The sequence below is a fragment of the Acanthaster planci genome, unplaced genomic scaffold (assembly GCF_054643075.1).
Source record: "Acanthaster planci isolate LZ-2023a unplaced genomic scaffold, COTS_SCS Contig84, whole genome shotgun sequence".
NCBI classification, from domain to species: domain Eukaryota; kingdom Metazoa; phylum Echinodermata; class Asteroidea; order Valvatida; family Acanthasteridae; genus Acanthaster; species Acanthaster planci.
In genome coordinates this window covers 41854-60990 of record NW_028257706.1, presented here as the reverse complement: position 1 = coordinate 60990, position 19137 = coordinate 41854, and the positions used below count along the sequence as shown (strand labels likewise).

The 19137-nt window shown below is 38.7% G+C and overlaps 1 protein-coding gene across 1 annotated transcript; it reads right to left on the bottom strand.

Moving 5' to 3' along the window:
• Positions 1-57: 57 nt before the first annotated feature.
• LOC147795301 (E3 ubiquitin-protein ligase LRSAM1-like) lies at positions 58-15101 on the bottom strand. The gene is made up of 15 exons (XM_087132104.1): positions 14764-15101; positions 13128-13330; positions 12629-12682; positions 11832-11876; positions 10559-10633; positions 9704-9857; positions 8805-8926; positions 5730-5820; positions 5310-5464; positions 4959-5081; positions 4473-4560; positions 3602-3653; positions 2070-2114; positions 1581-1751; positions 58-597 (listed from the first exon to the last, which is right to left on the bottom strand). The coding sequence occupies exons 2-15, from the start codon at positions 13224-13226 to the stop codon at positions 96-98; spliced, it is 1776 nt and encodes a 591-aa protein (XP_086988230.1). The 5' UTR covers positions 13227-13330; positions 14764-15101; the 3' UTR covers positions 58-95.
• Positions 15102-19137: the final 4036 nt, after the last annotated feature.

Sequence of the window (19137 nt, the reverse complement as noted above, 5' to 3'; positions counted from 1 at the left end):
GTTCAGAATCTGAGGTTGGAACGACCTTAGAACAAAGGCCACCACAACACTCGCCTGTGCGCAGCAGAAAGTGTAGCATCACTATCCCCCACATCCTACTGCTGTTTCCTGCGGGAGAAAAGTCTCTTACGTGAAAAAGTTATGGATGCCAAGGAGTGGGAACAAACAGGACCTTCAAAAAAACATGGGGGTGCAACCTCCACATCCCCAACGTATACAATTACAGTACAAACATACAAAAATGTCAAATAGGAATACAAAGAAACTTTTTTAAAAAGAGACAAAACAAAAAGAATCATTCTGAATTGGCCTAACTCAGAATAATTCAGAAAACTGAAGACAATTGGAGAATGTAGCAAAGAAAGTGTAAAGTGTTCAAGTGTTATAACAAACCATCCACACCTCTGGCTCTGACATGAGCTTGAGATACCTACTTCTTCTGTCAGTCTCTTGTGCTTGGCATCTTTGCTGAGCAGCAACATCTCAAATGCTTGTCGTTGGAATTCTTCAGCTTTCATTAATTCAGCTACCATGGCATCATTATTCAGCTGCTTTGCTTGAAGGTGGGAGCTCAGCTGATCAAATGCTTCATTCTCGCTATCATGCAAAAAAGAGCCAGCGCCCAACTTAATAGCTTTGTGATTTGTGGGTTAAATCCAGTCATAAATACATGGTCTAATTAATATGTTCACTTTTTGGTCATTACATGAGCATAAATGAAGTAAATAATTTTGTCCTGAAGTGCAGCGACTAAGTTTGCAAGATGAAGTATGACTTGACAAGAAATATCTTCTGTACAATAGAAATTAGGCCAAACTTTTATATTCCTTGGTCCTCATGCTCGCTGACAGGGAACGCCCCAACAAAAAATAATAATACATTTTATGGAGGGTATGTCCCCTGACCAACTACTCAGAAACATTTTTAATCTTTTCTCTGTTGATATTAAACGCAGAATCCTGCAAACACTGACATTTGTCAGGCTTCATACGCATCCATAGTAAGCATCCACAGAATATTCTGGACATTACCAAGTATTGATGGTCTGACATGCGACTCAATCATTGGTCTTAGCCTAAGACGTCCATGACTGATAATATTTTTCATTACACTACAGCTCCTTCACACAACTGTTTAAACTGTCTTTTTAGTGTGAGCAGAAGAGTTGGTAGTTAAAAACAAGAGCGCACCTTCAAACAAAACTATCAAACAGATATTAAGTCTAAGAGTTTTATAACAAAACCCTTGTTTTTCTCACACCTATCAGAAATGTGTGAAAATTAGTGTTTTTAGCAACTAACAATAAAAATGCAATGCTATTTCTCCACCCTGCTCTTCAAGAGGTTTTTGACAAAAAGCTCAAAGACAAAGGAATAAGAAAAAGTCTGGCCTTCGAACAAAAATTCCAAGCTACACAAAAACCTTCAGCATGTTTCACATGAATACAGGTTGGATTCATGAGTCACAATAAGCATTTTAATCTGCATGATCATATAACTGAGACATAAATTGTAAGAGACAGCCTTTCCTTACATGGAATGAATTTGATTAATTAGAAAATATTACTACATCCCACTAACCTGTCTTCAGCTTTCTTCCTGATATTTTCCTTGTGTTTATCATATGTGTTTCTCAGTTGCTCTAGCTCATAGTTCTCCTTTACAATAACCTGCATGAAGTCTAGGATGTCTCTTTCTCGTAAGAAGTCGTGTTCCTCTGCAATAACGCTAAATGTTGCATCCAACTCCATTCTGGATAAATATTCCAATCAATATTTTGCCAGATTCAATTCATTTGACAATCATTGCCTGAGGCAGGTTGTGCCTAGATGTCTGTACCAATTTGGTACTGGTTTATGATTATTATTACTCAATAGATTCAAGGGCAGTCTCAATTAAACTACAGAACCATGCTATAAATATTTTTGAAGTTCGAATTTATCTGAGGTTAAAGAATTCATGACCCCACTTTGTGAGGTATTGGTCTCAATGTCAGTTTGATCTTCATTGTGATCTGTAACCATGAGACAGGACTGATAAATCAATAATTAAATGTCAAGCTGCCTTTACCTCTCTTTCTCCAACTGATCCAAAAGTGCTTCTTTCTTGCGTGCTCTGTGGTGATAAATCAACTCTATCAATTATAAAAGTAGTTCACCTTATTTGTAACATTGATGAATTAGGAAGTTCAACATGGTTAGAGCCAATGATTTTCCGTTTCAAAAATGGGTATTTTCTGTTTCACCAAATCCCAAATTCTGCTTCGGAAGTTCAAATTTCATTTCATCCCTTTGTAAGCATGAAATCGGAGAGCAAGTTTTAAACTATGCATGGAAACCATTTGCCCAACCATACCCCCTCTAAAAAAAGAAAGAAAGAAAAGCACCAAATATCTTTTGGAAGTATTCTGCACTGTTTCCAACTTTTGGTAATTTCTGTGATGAAATTCAGAATCTGAGCCTTAAAATGTATGTTTTTGACTGAAAACCTCACTTTTCATCAAACACTTCGAGGGCCCATTCAGCTATGGCACACTAAGCTTACTAGGTTTCATTTAATTCAAGAAATATGTAATTCGTCTTCCATTTTGCTGCCTCAGTTTCATCGTTTTGCCATGCAGTACTAGCCTTGTCTCAAGGCGTCTATGCAGATTCACAGACTGAATTCCTGACGTGTGCAATAAGCATACATGTAGGTGACCCACTCTGCGAAAAAGGGTATTAAAGGATACTATGCTATTTCATACTAAGGGCTCCTTATATGGACATTTTGTTTTTTACTTCTTGGTTTATTCAATTCTATTAATGTAATATGATTATGCAAAAATCAATATATCTCCAGATTGCAAAATGCCACAGGGTTCAAACCTACACAAAATTAAAGCTTATATTTGAATATGTATGCGACTCATTTTGAAAAAAAAGCCCTATAATACCCATTTTTGAAGAGCCGGTCACAGAGTATGAGTATGAACTCGTTTGCCCCTTGATTTCAATGCAAGTATGGTGCACGTGTGAACGGCTAATGTGTGTGCCGTACCGCGCTGCTGCGCTGTGCCGGGTAGTGCTGCACACAAGGGGCTCACACGCCATAGCGCTTGCAAGAATCAGTAGCGGTGCCGACGACGGAGTGGTGTAATTTAGCATTTTTCCAGCATAATTCGTACATTAAATGGAAGCATTTTAATAGGGTTTGGTAGGCATTTATTTGTAGCAGTTTGCACCAAGTTTTCTTTACTTTTTAAGCCATTCTTAGTTGGAAATTTTGCAAGTTCCATCTCAAGTAGTGGATTCCATTTCAAAGTGTTGATTCTGTGAATTCCATCCATTTTCCGCGATCGCAGAAAATAATTGGCTCTAATTGGTAAACAATTTATTTCTCCAATCTGGTAGAGCAAAGCAAATGATAACCCCTCACCACTTCCGGATCAAAGTGCACAGTGCCAAAGTGAAAGAGGCCCAATATCATAAAAGCATCGAAAATGTGAATAGCATGTTTCATCTGCACCATACACTTCACAATTCACTGCCATTAAAAATGATATACAAATATCATCCGTAACTAAAAGTAAAGTTTCAAAAATCTATTACAATTTCACTCACTTTTCATTCATCTCCAAAAGCTGCTCAACAAGGTCAGTAGACTGCTTCTCAACTTAACAAAAGAAGAACAAGATTATGATGCATTAGTGATGTATATGTCAATGTTTCATTCCTTCTTCCAAATAGGTTATGGTTTTATTCTCTCAATACGCAGCTCTTTAATGTACACAATGTTTTTAAACAAGCTGCTCCAGTATCTTCACTTAAATTGCCCTTTACAGTGAAATTAAATTTCTTTATTAATTACAATAAACTCTCGATAACTCAAACACCAGGGGAATGGATAAAAAATTTGAGTTATCCGGATTTTGGGCTATTGAAAGTTCCCTAGTCTTACCCAAACATACACGCACAGTGCACATGTAACCCTACTTGCCCCAGGGTGGCTATTGGAGACATTATAAGTGGCTATTTCCTTACATTCAAGAATAAATTTCTTGTAAAATTCATTAGTTTGCTAAGATTTTCATGTGTGTTTTATGTAAAATGTTCTATTCTAAAAAAAAAAATGAACATAAACTAACAAAACTGCACATTAATGCCTATGCTTTCAGCGGGAATGTAGAATATGTTTAAGATTAACAGAGTTTTGAGTTAACCAACTTTATGAGTTAACAAGTTTACTATACTTGCAGCTTGTAAACTGAGAAAGAACAAGTACCTCTGCAGTGCAGGCCATATTGAAAAAGTTGATATTCTTGGCCCACAGTGAAATCACAAATATCATTAAACTTCATTCCTAAAACTGACATGCACATTAATGCTTTACCAAACAAGCAGCATCCCACTTTGGTCCTAAAGGGGTTAGGACTATGCATTACAAACACAAGGCAAGTAAATGTACGCTAAGGATTGACAAACTCCCACACACCATCATGTAGCATAGCAAGTAAGTTTTGCTTCTCTATGTCACTTCTTTCTTGTAGTGTCTTAATACCAGAATCCAAGTCAGCTTGTTCCTGAAAAAAAATTGTAAACAACAAATATTGAAATTGTAAGTTTGTCATGAGCAGGTACAGATCTAGACTTACAAGCTGTAAACACATACATGCAGATAACAAAGATAAGAGGTTAAAACTAAAGACAAAATTTCAGCAACAGCTTTTGTAAATTTCTGACAAGTTTTAGCATCATTGTCAGCATTACCGGTGCATCATTACTGTACCAGAGCCTAGGACAGTATATTTTTCATGTCATTTGAGTGAAAAATAAAACTTTGAGACGTTTTACGTACCGGTACATTAAACTTTAACTATCAATGCTACATTATTAATTAGTAAAATTGTTCCATTTCATCTGTGCTTTACGAATAATTTATTCCGTAACGATTAGTTAAAAGATAGATATGAAAAGTGACCTTTTCCAATGCCTTGAGTAATCCCATGTGTCGTTGATCTGTCTGAATCATCAGTCGGGCTTGATCTCTCTCCATTTCTTCAAGTTCCTTTTCCATCCTTACCCTCTCTAATCTTTTTTTCCCCTGCAGAGGAATCCAATTGATTATAACAGCAGGGCCTTTGAGTAGTTCTGTAAACAAGGTTCAAGGGCGACTCTCAAAGGCCAATGTACAACCAATAGAAGTACGATGTGTAATACACAATATGTAATATGAACAAGTACGTGTGTATCAGCAGTTGTTGACTGCTGTGATATGGGATATGATGAATTGAACACCTGAGGGATGCATAGCCCAAGTTAGTTCTTTTACCTGAAGTTTCTCATACTGCATTATGCTGTTACTCAAACTGGCTTCCTCTTGTTCAAGGCTCTGGAGTGATGGTTTGTCTGTGACAGGACTTATTTTGGGAGGATCCAGCACACTCAGAACATGTTGGGATGGTGGACTGTAATCAATACCACACTCTAAAATGGAATTACATGGACATGGTAATTAACAATGCAAGTAATCCATAGACAAATGAACTTTGTGTCAGGGATATTAATTTTCATAAGCGGTTTTACGGCAATGTATATATAAATTTAAACCACTGCAAGAACTTGCAAAAAATTCACAAGCTTACTAATTTCTTTGCTGTACTGGAACCCCCCGTCCCCCCTCAGATCCAAACTTTGCAAACAATATTACGTATTAGTGGGGAAGCATCCATTTGCATGTAGGCCTACATACCTCCACAAAGTGACTTCATAATTGCTTCAATACCCCGTATACACACACTCGCCAAAGGATGTTTCATGTTATTTGCATCCAGAGTCAGAGTCTGCAGAAAAAAGTAAAGACTCAAAGCATATATTTCGAATGATACAATAAAACAAGGGCCTGAAGAAGACGCATGTTGTACACTCAACTAAAGATTGATTTAATCAAACCTGTTTTAGAAATATAAAATAAGTGTTGAAACTCCTTGCTAACTTTCTCTGCATGATCTGCATCACAAATAACAGAAAAATTTTAGTACTAGACGTGCATGTATTAGGTATCTAGCATGCAGTTAAGGGCTAGTACTTATTGCCAAGAAACCAGCATGGAGGTACAACAAAGACATTGGCCCGAAAGGGTGCTTTTTTATTCCTGGCATGTAACTCAGATGCCTTTCCAGAGAATGTTGTATTAAAGGTTACACATTAAAGGTTATGACATTCACTTAGGTACTGGTCAATACTAGATAACTATTGAAATATTAGGCCCTTTTCATTGAAAGGGCAATATTCGTGGGATTTTAAGATAATCTATAATTTACAACCTCATGGCTACCAGGGAAGTGAAAACATTTTTCAACTTTCCAAATCCAACAATTGTAGTTTCCTCTAACCCCCTCAGCATTTTTCTAAATGGCTGACTCAACCCGTCAAATTCTGACACCCTTTCGCCGCTGAGTGGGTATATGTACTCAACCAGCCAGATTCCAACAGTCCACTTACTGTGTCGGTACACAACCCAACAAATTCCAACAGGCAGTAAATTGTTGGGTTTTGGTATAGAGTGGGGATACTTGGTCATATACTATGTATAAGGAATGGAAACACAATGTACAGTAAACTAAGTCGGCATCGCGTAACCCGTCATATCGTTCAAGTCCCCTGGCCGACTCGCCCCTTACCGACTCGCCTCTTACCAACTCTCCCCCTGACCAACTCGCCCCTTGCCCAACTCGCCCCCTCGCCAACTCACCCCCTGACCGACTCGCCCCCTGGCCAACTCTCCCCCTGGCCACATCGCCCCCTGGCCAACTCGCCCCCCTAAGTTTGCCAAGCACGTATGGCCGGCCCATTCACCATTTAATTTTTAAAAAATCCAATCAGTTGGAGATGGAATCGGTGATTGCTGCCCATAAAAATAGGTTTTGGCATTTGTAGCGGGCACCCAAAGTTGAGAATTATGATAGTTAAAATATTTAAAGCTTGGTGGATGTTCCCCTTCTGTGGAATTTGGGGTAAAAATATTTTTTAATATTGGTAAAACTAATTCAGTATTATCGTGTCAGGTATAACTATCTAGTCAGGTATAACTAGATAGGGAAACACCAACAGGAAATTGACAAGATTAGAATGTCTTTTTAACTACATCACATCTTTTCATTAAAAAAGCTACCGGGAGAATATACGTTCTTTTTCCCCTCTTCTTTTTGGCGTCCCTTCTGCGAACCTCAGTCACAAACCCAAATATTAATGGGATGGAGGGTTCGAAGTTTTTAATCCTGAGGGTATGTTGGATGTACAAATAACCTAATCAGACAGTAGATGTGGGAAGCGCTGAGACGTTTGAATAAATAAGTGATTAGTGGTGATGTCCAAATATCCATCACCGTCCGTGAGTCGTTCTTGTCGCTTCATTAGAACCATTCGGTTTTATTTTACACACTGGGCTGGCCATACTTGCTTGAGGTTCCTAGGGGGTGAGTCGGTCAGGGTGCAAGTAGGCCAGAGGGTAAGTCGGCCAGGGGTCGAGTCGGTCAGGGGCGAGTCGGTCGGGGGCGAGTCAGTCAGGGGTGCGAGTTGATGAGAAGGGGTGAGTCGGTCAGGGGGCATGTTGACCTGACATCGCATGTTTTTCTTGGTCCCTTTTCCACAAAACCACAAAAATTCTTCTGTGTAAGTCGGCATTAAAAAAAATCATGCTTCCGTATCAGTTTCCTTCACCGCAGTTGCCAAGAAGTGTCAAGTGACAAGTCCCGTAAACGCGCAGCAAGCATGAGTACATCAATACCAGTAACCCCTCATAGTGCTACTTTCATGCACTCTGTCCATTTTGGGGGTCGCCTTATTGAACGTAGTCTGGTTCCCTGCCCAAAGAATCCCTGACGACCCATGATAACGATTTGTCAGGTAGCCAGAATCATCGGGTCTGGTATCCAGACTATATTGAACGAACTTAACCAATGCGCGTGTGTGGTGGATGAGTGTATGTTTTCTGTACCGTAACTGTATTACGTACATGTACGTACTGCACTGTCGAGTCAAGATGTGATATGCAAGTGGCTTGCAGTCCTTGCTTCATCCTTAACGGAACATGATCAATCAAATTTGCAGCCCGTGAGGATAATAATCAAGAATAACTTTGCTGGGATCAACCATGGAGGTAGAAATAAACCAGGGTAAATCAAAGCCATTGAATCAGTGCAAGGAATCATAATGCACATGTACATAGGCAATACATGTGTGCGTGTAAGTCGGCAAAATGCTGACTTACAACACAAGTCGGCAGTCGCGTAAGTTGTAATAATTTCTAGAGTCCCAAGAGTGCTGACTTTACTGTACTCGTCCCTTCAAGATCCAACAACTGCAGGGTTATACAAAATTACATTTTTGGGGGGGTTAGGTTACTTTGTTTTATCTTTGGCTTCTCTGAAAACAGCAAGGTCACCGAACACACTGGGGCAATTTACATGTATTTCACTCCTTAATGACAGGTACATGTACATGGCCAAATGACTCCCTTTACAGGCACACACATACCAGCAGCACTATTCATCAGACACCCAGCAGCAGGTACTGGGCAATACCGACCATACCCAGTAAGTCAAAACCCAACGCTATTACATGTCCTGCATCTGTACAATACAGATCCCATCAGAACCCAACACTTTATGTACATGTGGTAAGTTTCATACGTACACAGAACTCAACGCATCAAATTTCCACAAACTCTGCCGTTGCAAACTGAAGGGATGGGGAATGATAGGGTTTTTACATTTGCAACATCTGAGAATTAAGCCTTAGTCACCTTGTAGAGCAGCCATCTTACCTCAAGCGTCCGAATGTAGCATAATTTAGATGGCAACTCCTTGATTTTATTGACAGAAATGTCCAATGATCTCAAGGACTTCATTTGGACAATACTCCCTGGTAGTTCTTTAAGTTGATTACCTATGCATCCAATGGAAAGAAACGAAACCAGTTTGAGGAAGCGAGCAACCCATACAATCATATTCTGTATATTAGCCTTGGGAATCTTTGCAGCAAATAGCATGCCATTACTCTACACAAGCACCCCACAGCCAGCCACCCTGTTGTTTGGCAGGTATTTCAATACCGCGTGTTGTCTACTGACTTGACAGGTGTTCTTTGTTAAGTGCTCTCACACTGACTATCTTTCATTTATTTTCAGTCTTTTATTAATGTTGCAGGTAAAAGGTGTTCTTTTCAAAATACATACTGTAACAATCATTTATTTTTGTGCCAGCCACAGCAGTACTCATTAAATGTCTTACATACCATGGCCTGGCCTCAGCCAGATGTGCCCCTAGCTGAGGCCACACAATGGAATGCCACATAAGATTAGCCATTCTTTTTTAGTGTGTAACTGGAACTTCCTTTGTTAACTGACTTGTCACTTTCCTTTGAAACCCTTCTGTTTTTTTAGCCCAGTGTGAAATTGGGAGTTGGCTGTGTTGGTTCGTTTTATTTTCTTAGACATTAGTACCAGTGGACAACTCTGCACTGCTGCGGCTTGGTTAATGAAATGTAAGAGTTGGATAATTTAATTCCCCTCCAACTATTTTATGTTTAATAAACTACTGACACTGTAAATTACTGGCTTTTGGTTATATTCTTTGTGATTCAGATTCAGAGGCCGTTACAATACATAGAAGCATTTGCAAAAATTTAGAAGATGAAACAAAAATATAGGATGCATACATGTACCTTTAACACTAAGTGTCTGCAGAGCCTGCAGTTTGCCAATATCCCGTGGAAGCTTTTTGAGGTTATTGTTGTCCAAAGCCAACACTTGTAAGCCACTTATATCTGTCACTGCATCAGGTATCTCAGAAAACTTATTGCCATGTAAATCAAGTACCTAAACAATTAGATCAAAGGCACAAATAAATCCATCCAATAAAAATGTTCAAAACATGATATCTTTACAATTTCTTGCAAGGTGTCACCAAATATTTATTATACATACATGATGTAAAAATTAACAGTATGTAAAGGTGCAGTGTTACAGCCAGCCTTTTTTCAGTGCAGGACAATCTGGTAATGGCGAACAGAAAGAGTGAAGCAAAGCCGGGGGTCCCGGTCATGGCCAGGGTCCAAGGACCCATATAAGGGGACTTTAGATCGCTTTTTCAATGAGCTTTTATACCCAAAGTGATCAAGAGCTCAAATTTTTTTTAATCTTCCAGGTAAAAAAATGAAATTTTCTCAGTGACTAATATTTATTCTACGCTTTTTAAGGGTTTTGAGCTGGTCGGTGGACAGTTTCATCAAGCTTAGTACCAGACGGTAGAATGCTGTTGTTGAGATCCTCGACTAGCACCAACAGGCATAGCTATAACACCGTAAATGTGCATGTACCTTTGAGGTCACTGATGATAGTTAACACACAACTGCTTTTCTACGGCTATTTTCAAACAAATTAAAACAGATTCTTTTCCTGTGCTAAAACTAGCAAAATATCACCAGAAGATAGTGATAAGACAAAGAAATATCAGTCCTTCCTTAAATATAAACTCAAGTACTAAGTTATAATTCATGTAAGTTGCTTTATGAACTCACCCGTAACATAGCTAAATCTTTTATGTTGCCACCTCCTGATAGTGACGACAAGAAGTTCTCACTCAAAATCAGGGCCTGTGGTTCAGAAAATAAAAACTGATAGCCTTCAGATTTTCATTTTCAATACAAGATTTCATACACAGACCTGTCACAGTCACTAGGCCACATAGCCAAGAATAAGTACTGTGGGTACTAAATTTAAAAAACAGGACAATTGCTAGGAGAATTGTTATCGTTTACATGAATGAAAAAGTCACAGCCACGCGTCCCTGATTTTAGGCATGAATTTCTCAGTTAAAACTGTCCTTGCAACAAAGTGCACTACAGGTTCAGCCTAGTTGTCCAAACCATGTGAAATTGAAAGACCTTTCAACTAAATGGCACAGAAAAACATTGCGTCAGCCGAGAAACCTTTAACACACTAGCGTTGCAAAATTCATGAAGAGCATATAAGCTAATCAAAAATTAACACTCTCGTGAAAACTGGTTGTATTAATACGTAAAGTGTGATCACAGTTGCCTGTCAACACACTTTTCCTAGACAATCTTTTTGTGGATCAATTTCAGTTATTATCTCATTGATAAATCCTTCATGCTTCAAAGTACATGTATACCAATGTAATGCTCATTTATAGCAAGGTTACAACAGGGTTGTAACACAGTCACAGACAGTGAATTTTTATTGGTTGTGAATTGATCGCATGATACTGCTACAAGCGCGCATGTATCATTCACGCATCACATGCACTGGCGACGTTACCCAGCCACAAACAATAATGAACAACGGTGATCTTTCCACAATTGACGCGTTGTGTTAACTGCATTGTAATTATATAATTTTGAGTACGAAATGTGGATAGCCATGATGGTACTCTGTGCCAATTATTGTAGGAGATGTGCACTGTTTCAAGGACATTGAAGCACTGTTTCCGTTCACATGGCTAGTTTCTTCACGTTGATCATGACAGAGGCCCGTGGGTTATGAGACTTCCATTCGTGCACTCAGCAATGCTTGTGGAACACAATAACATGCTCTGATCTGTTTCTGCTGCGAAAGCCATCGCTGTTTATATAAAATGCTTGTGCCGTTGTCTTTTCTCGTCTGCAAGTAATCTATGACCATGGTATAACAAAACAATTGTTGCCTGCAGTGGCAGGGTCCATGGGTTTGTACACCCTCACTTTGCCTCAAGTGTCATTTGCCCCTCAGGTGTACAAAACACCATGGACCCCCACACCACAGGCAAAAATTATTGACTAGAATATGACTTACTTCTTTCCTTAATACCTTGCACATAGAGAATGTGCCACTGGGAACCTGCATTCAGAAATTAAAATACACATGAAAAATGTTATCACATACATGTACATATACTGTACATGCACATATATAAACAGTAAAGATTAGAAATGCAACAAGTATTTATATGATTATCAATGAAGTATATTCATACATTTACAAGGGTAATTCCAGAAATTAGGGGTCCATTTTTTTGTGTCTCTGTCACATCTGACATACGATTTTGTAAGTTCGGAACACACTGTCTAATTTCCAAGAGTGATGAATTAATGCAAATTACCTGCTAAACAAATAGTAACAGTTTAAAATTAATTCTGGTAATATTTCCATGTCAAATACCAAAGGTCAGATGTGACAAAAATGTCACACTTTTGGACCACTAATTTCTGGAATTACCCACCTATAATCTACAATCATGGGTCAGAAGTTCATAGCATCTTGTCAGTATCCCCTTTGACGATGTCTTCTCAACATGCATCACAAAGGGGATCTTGTGTCTTGGATGTAAAATAGACAACTGGAACAGGTGTACATGCACCTACATTTCGATGCTTTTTGAAAAGTAAGTGATTTCGTGTAGTCTTTTTCAAAGACCTCAGTCAAGATGCACATGTGAAGTGCTGCATTACAGACCTGTGCCATAACAATAACCCTAATTCCACACACAAGCATAGTGCAGTTCAACTGACATAAAACATTGCAACCTTTTATCTGGGACCAAAACCATTTAGTGGTATTTAGCTTGAAGACTATTTGTTACATATGCATACCTCCGAAATTTCACAACGAGAAAGGTCATAAGTTGGCTCAGGAGATTCTGTTGCCTGTAAATTGAAATTTAAAAATACAACTTAGAACAACAGATTTTTTTAATTACATGTATATTATAAATTATGTATATCCAGCTCATATAGTAGGTGTACATGAAATGTACATGTATGTACTTTCCAACTGTCACAGTGTCAGCTTTATTTTTGCTACATAATACGTATGACACACTTTGCTTTGGGAGGACACTGTCTGTTGATGTTTGATACCCACTCTAGGTCTCATCACAAATAGTAGGCACAATCAGTCTGTTGGTTTCCATAGGCATGTGCTGATGTGCTCAGCTAATTAAGTTGTAAAAGCAGTTTTTGTCTCAGATATGCAATCCAGGGAAGATGGCTGAAGCCACCAAAGCTAGTGGCTTCCAAAGGCAAGTGTTATATTGACTGCTGTAACCAAGCAACTACTGTACATGTAATTTAGACAAGGCCTTTTATTTACCAAATATTGGCAGTGCTCCATCCTCTTCCTTGCACTCTCACTCTGTCTGTGTAGAAGCTTAGGCATGTTGATTTGATGAATGCTGTTGTCTGGATTCATTGGAGTAATATGCACAGTCCCAATGCTTGATGATGTGAGACCTCACACACACCTTGCAGTCAACTCCAAACCAGCTGACACTGATTAAACTCTTCAAGTAAAAGCTGAAATGCAAGAACCAATAGCTAGCCGACATCACAAATCCACCGTTAATAAAACTGCCTACTGGTTTAAAATTTCTAATTTGAGAAGACATGATAGAGGAGGGGGGAGAATCTCTGCATTCATGCTAAAACTTAAAAGCAATTCCTTTTATGCATACAGACATGTCTGTATCTAATAAGAGCTTACGCGTAAATAGTACAGGTGCAGTACTGATCTGTACTCTAAATGAGGGCAAGTTAGTGTTTTTTAGTGAGTAGTACACAAACTGTGCTTCATCAATTAACAGTTGTAGTAGCAAAGTTCAAACATAACGCTGGTCAAAACATCCGAGGACCATCCAAACCCTTTTTGAAGTCCACCGGCAGACCTGTCAAAAGAATTGCCAGCATTTGCCATTTACTGATCAAAATGTCACAACGCTGCTTACAGTGGCTTTAGTATTATTACCGGTATGTGTTCTGAAATGAGGGAAATGGTGAGGGATGTTTGATGTACATGTACTGTAGGCCTAAATCCTTTAATATCTTGGGACAAAATGCAACAATAAATGTGCAACTGTACTCACATATTCAACCAACAAATTGGAAAAATTTATTTTTGCCCTGTCGTGACTGTGTAACATACAAAAAAGGGCCACTCGAAACCTTGCGTGCCTTGACACGCCAGGCAAGATGTGGCTTGTACCATATCCATAAACGTCCGGCTGGCCAATAGTATAAATGGAATCGTATAAATAGTTATGGGGAAACCCTGATAGTACTAGTAGTAGGCCTAGGCTTACTAGTTAGTCATGTTAGTCTACTAACATGACTAACGTTATTATCGTCCGGGCACTAGAGATTGATCAAAAATCTTGTGTGCGTCATTATACCTTCCTCGGGATATGTTACGCCCCAACTATAGCATAAGTCCCAACTATAGTTGGGACAGTCCCAACTGTAGTGCTGCAGTTGGGCTGGCCCAACTATTGTTGGCCAATGTCTGTGGGAAATGTCTCAACATTATCCAAGTCAATGTGTCTCACACTTGACACAATTCATCAAAAATGAGGCACTTAGCCCTATGACCAATGACATGACATTTGTAAACAATGTGACTTTGTCACATGCTGGGCACATCATGCACACAGGACCTCTCTGCTGTAGTTGGGCCGGCCCAACTGTAGCACTCTTGTTGGGACGGCCCAACTATAGTTGGGCCTGATGCTATAGTTGGGGCGTAACAGATATATTGATACGTGTATGATGTAGGCCAAGGCCTATGGCAAAAAAAAACACTTTTTAGTACATGTAGGCCGAGCTACATAGGCCTATTTCCCCACTCACTGCGCTCAACAATGAGCTTGCCAAATTTTATGGCCCTTTCCCTATCTAAATGATCCAATATGCTTTAAAACGCTTGCCTGATAAAAGTAACGATACAAATAACTCACCAATGAGGCTTAACTTTGGGCCATAGTGCCCATGCGATATGCTTACTCAGACGCACACACTGACTTGACAGTGACAGTCAGGTCATCAGGGGCAGTCAGTCACACTCTGACAGTGACACCGTTTTCACCGTTGGCTTAAAGCTCAATCATATGTAAGATCACTGAGCCAGACTAATAATAGCAGATATATGATCCTATCCACGAGAAATCAAAGGTTGAAACACACCAAACTGCAAACACGACTGATTCTTCTAGTACAACTACATGCAGACACGGCAGGGAAAAAAACGCAGCAATCCTCCATTACAACATTCTAAAAATAAGATAAGGAGCTAATAAATAATTCATTGTCAGTCAGCCGACGGAACATACGGTGTCCTCTGAATGTCAAAAAAGAATTATTTAGTTTGAAAATTATTACTTGAGCCTTCAGGGCTGCGTTTCAAATTGAAAAGAAAGGTAATCCTAACAAAACTGTATCTGTGTAAGAAAGTCAGCAAAGATCCACAAGAAACAGCACACCAAATGTAATAACAACAACACAGCGACACCGGTCAAGTCCTGGACACGCTTGAGCGGTTTCATTATGCAAGACAATAACATCAAGGTCGATTTCTCTAAATATCTTTTACATAGGCCAAATTATCGACGATTGGAGATAGTTATTCCCTGAGGTTGTCGCTGTAAAAGTCTGTGAATATAATAACCGCAGGTTCAATTTACAGATCCGAAAACTTACAGCTAGAGTTCTCCTTTCATTCAGCTCGCTGGTACATAATATAGGACAGCGTAGATTAGACCATAATAAACAACAGTTAGTGCGTCTCCAAGTAATCTTTTAAGAGAGGGATACAAATTTTTACTGTAGTAACATATCACCAATCCAACATTTGGCTTTTCACAATAAGGAGTGGCAACTCAGGATCCTATAGGTTGCACCGACAATCAAAATAAATAACAAAATCAAACGGTCTTCTGGAATTCCAATATTCTGTATTCCAATATTTACAACACGAGCTCGATATGGTATTAGAAAGTGAACGTCTTACAGAATTATTTAATTATTTACAGGTCTGTGATTAAGTCATAAAAAATCAATTATACTCAATTAGTCAATCAAGTGACTCTGGAATCATCACAACAATCATAAAAAAGAAAGTTTCCATCAGATATCCACTTTAAATTATTGACATAGCAAAATTTATCGGTCCACCATCTGTTGACATTTCTGTAAACCCCTGAATCTGGCGTCTAACAAAACCGCATGTAGATCAGCCCAAAGTTAGGTCAAGCAGAGCAAGTTCAGAGTCTATGCTCCTTAGCGGTACAAAAGGGACTCTTCTCAGTCATCGTTAGAGTCAGTGGGACCAGTCTCAACATAAGGCCATCCACAACAAATATAAACCCAAAACCTTAACAGTTTTAAAGAACTAGCGAAATCATGCTCTAATTTGTTTCCTTTCCAACCTTGATCTCCACAATTCAAAATTACCACAAATTTTATATCATTATCCTTATTTTCATAAATGTAAATTTCCGACCTTCGCGAAAATCATCAGCCTTGATCTCCAGGATCAACTTAATAGTCTTACTACTACAATTATGACGAAACTTCATCATCTGCAGGCTTTTACTTCGATGTATAAAAGCAAGAAAATCATCAATATTACAGCACTTACGGTAATTTGCTGAACTTGAGAAGTAAACTTTTGCCGTGAAGTCGTTAATGCCGACCGGGACGTCTATGTGGCTGAGCTAAAATTAGGCCTTAGTTTGCTAATTCTCACGGAAACAGATTTTCCGTCCTTTTCCAAAGTGGTCAAACAGATCCACATCAAAGCTAAATCTGCTGGCTCAGATTTCTGATGCTAGGGAGTCAAAACTGGTCTTGCATCACACAGTCACTCTCCAAACCTCTGTCTTTCTCAAGCAAGTCACAATGACTTCTGACTCTGTATCTCTCTCTCGCATAAGAAAACTCCAACATGCACCCAAAGATTCTAACTGTGTCCGATTGTAGAATGCGACCTATTCTTCATCGACTGGCGTGATTTGATTCACAATAATAAGATGGGCGTTCTGACAATTACTGGTACCACGGCCTGAACGAAATACCGTTACGTAAGACGGGAAGGTGTTTTCCCACTTCGTGAACGCCTTCTCTGAATGACAGAGTTACGTCTACGCGGGAATAACGAACAAATGATTGGCGAAAACTTTTGGACGATTCCATTACCTTTGGGGTAGATTGATATATACTCAGAATAAAAACAATGAACGGAACACAGTAAAAACATGATCGGAAAAACACAACATTCAATTCATGCACTGGTTGCACTGTAACACATATATTATTCGTTTAAAAATGCATCTGTTCGATTGTATTCAATTTATTTAAAATACCATAACAGATGCATTTCTTTTCTTCTTACAAACCATAGAAATGTATTCATTATTTTTTCCTTGCTTGAAGTAGGCCTTTGCACTCATGGGTATTTTATAATACGGTTCTCCATGCAAATATATTCATATACTTCTAGCAGAATACAATAATAAGGGTTTTAATCTCGAGTACAGACATTATTACTTGGTAGTTGAAACTGGAAATTTAAAAGTTATTGAAACCTTGTCTTCTGAGAGGAAATGAAAGGAAAGATTATAAAGATCTTTTTGTTTGAATTAAGTGCAACTTTTGTCTTAATATAGCATCAGGACGAACAAACATTTTTGTCAAGAATTTTTTTTTCAACTACATAAAACTTCTTTGTCTCCCGGTTTGTTCCAGCATTGCGGCCGCAAAGTCCTTGACGCACTGGCTTAGGAGGCCTTTTCTTTATCTTTTTTCGGAGCATGTGAATGGTTTGTGTTCACTCTGTTAGTTTGGTAAGACATTAGAGTGCCTGGGATACTTGTGTGCTGGATTATTTTCAGACTGCGCAACCAATGAATTCCCATTAGTAGCTTAAGGGTTATACTGTTTTTTCTTTCGAGTCGCTTTTATTCTAGTACCATGTAGGATTCGAATGACTGTGCTAGGTATATGCAGTGCAAATGTTAGAGCGTTTCCCCAATGACAATTAACGTTTCTGTGTCTGTCCAATTTCTATGAATTTCTTTTCCTTTTCTGCTGAGGTGGGGGTTTGATTTTTAGGTAATTTGGCGTCCAACTTGTTCCCGAGATCTTGAATGACATTGTTTTCGTTGAGTTGACTTCTATGGCTTTCGTGAACATTTGCGTTTGAATTTGCCAACATTGTGATTGCTTTTGTGCTTTATTTGTATCCATGTTGCTTTGGCCCTTCTCATTATTTGATCAGTGTGATCAGCGTGCTAGAACGTATAGTTTTGATCGGATTGTAAAGCGGGGTCTCATGAAAATCGTAATACTCTTTCCTTAATATCCAATGTGTATGTGCAAATTTTGCATCCAGTAACTGGCAAACTCGTGAGTTTCTTGACAGAGGCCTTAATTAAGTTACCCCACTATTTACTTTTTAAAAATCTCTAAATTTCGAAAATTTGTGACGAGAATCCCTTAGATACATATAGTTACTTCGTTCTACTCTTGATGTTTTCTACATATAATCCTTTATAATTTATATTGAGGATGGAAAATGCAACAGGACTGTCATTCACTTTCGAGGTTAACGCATTCTAAGAGTGACGTACGTGACAGTTGTTTCACCAGATTAACAGTGGTGTTTGTCTGTACTAAATGTATTAAAAAAAAGTATGCTTATATTTTATTAATCCATATAAGTGCAGCAATATTGAGCAGTTTAATCAAATAAAATTTCAATCTGTGAGTTTTTAATGATTACAAATTGGGATTAACATGGATGAAGACATATCACAGTCAGGGTTATATGATGCTATGCCTCTGTATGTAACAGGCCATTCCGTACATCTGCCAGAGATCAATTCTAAATTTTACTGTATCTAGGGAATAGAATGTGCGACAGAGGTCAAAAATACACACATTTAAACCTTATTAAAATGCTTCTCTATCCGCGGGCATCACTTAAAATCAATTTGCCAAGCATAAGCCCAGGGACCACATTTGCAGAGCCAGTCACATAATATGTTTTAATATCTATACTAAGTCTTACCACTGTTCTTGCATGCAACATCTCTATTCTCGTCAATGCTGCGAGTGAGCTGTGCGGCAGGGGAAAGCAGAAGGGTCTAGTCACACACGATACAGAGTGGAGACACGGACACTGTCCATTCTGCGCGGTTACTGCAGCGTGGCCTTACTGGTTAAGCCTCAGACACGCTTGAGTCATTTAATTGGGCAACACAACACCTTCCTTAAAGGGTAACAGAAATAGAAAACATTAAATTCAGTGAAGTGTTTTAAAATAACAATAAATA

Bases quoted from the DNA above. Each gene is read 5' to 3' on its own strand.
- LOC147795301 (XM_087132104.1), bottom strand. From the start codon at position 13,226: ATGAATCCAGACAACAGCATTCATCAAATCAACATGCCTAAGCTTCTA. The intron at 8,927-9,703 runs GTACATGTATGC...TTGGATGCATAG, and splicing joins GCAGACACTTAGTGTTAAAG to GTAATCAACTTAAAGAACTA. The intron at 2,115-3,601 runs GTGAGTGAAATT...TTATCACCACAG, and splicing joins CTTTTGGAGATGAATGAAAA to AGCACGCAAGAAAGAAGCAC.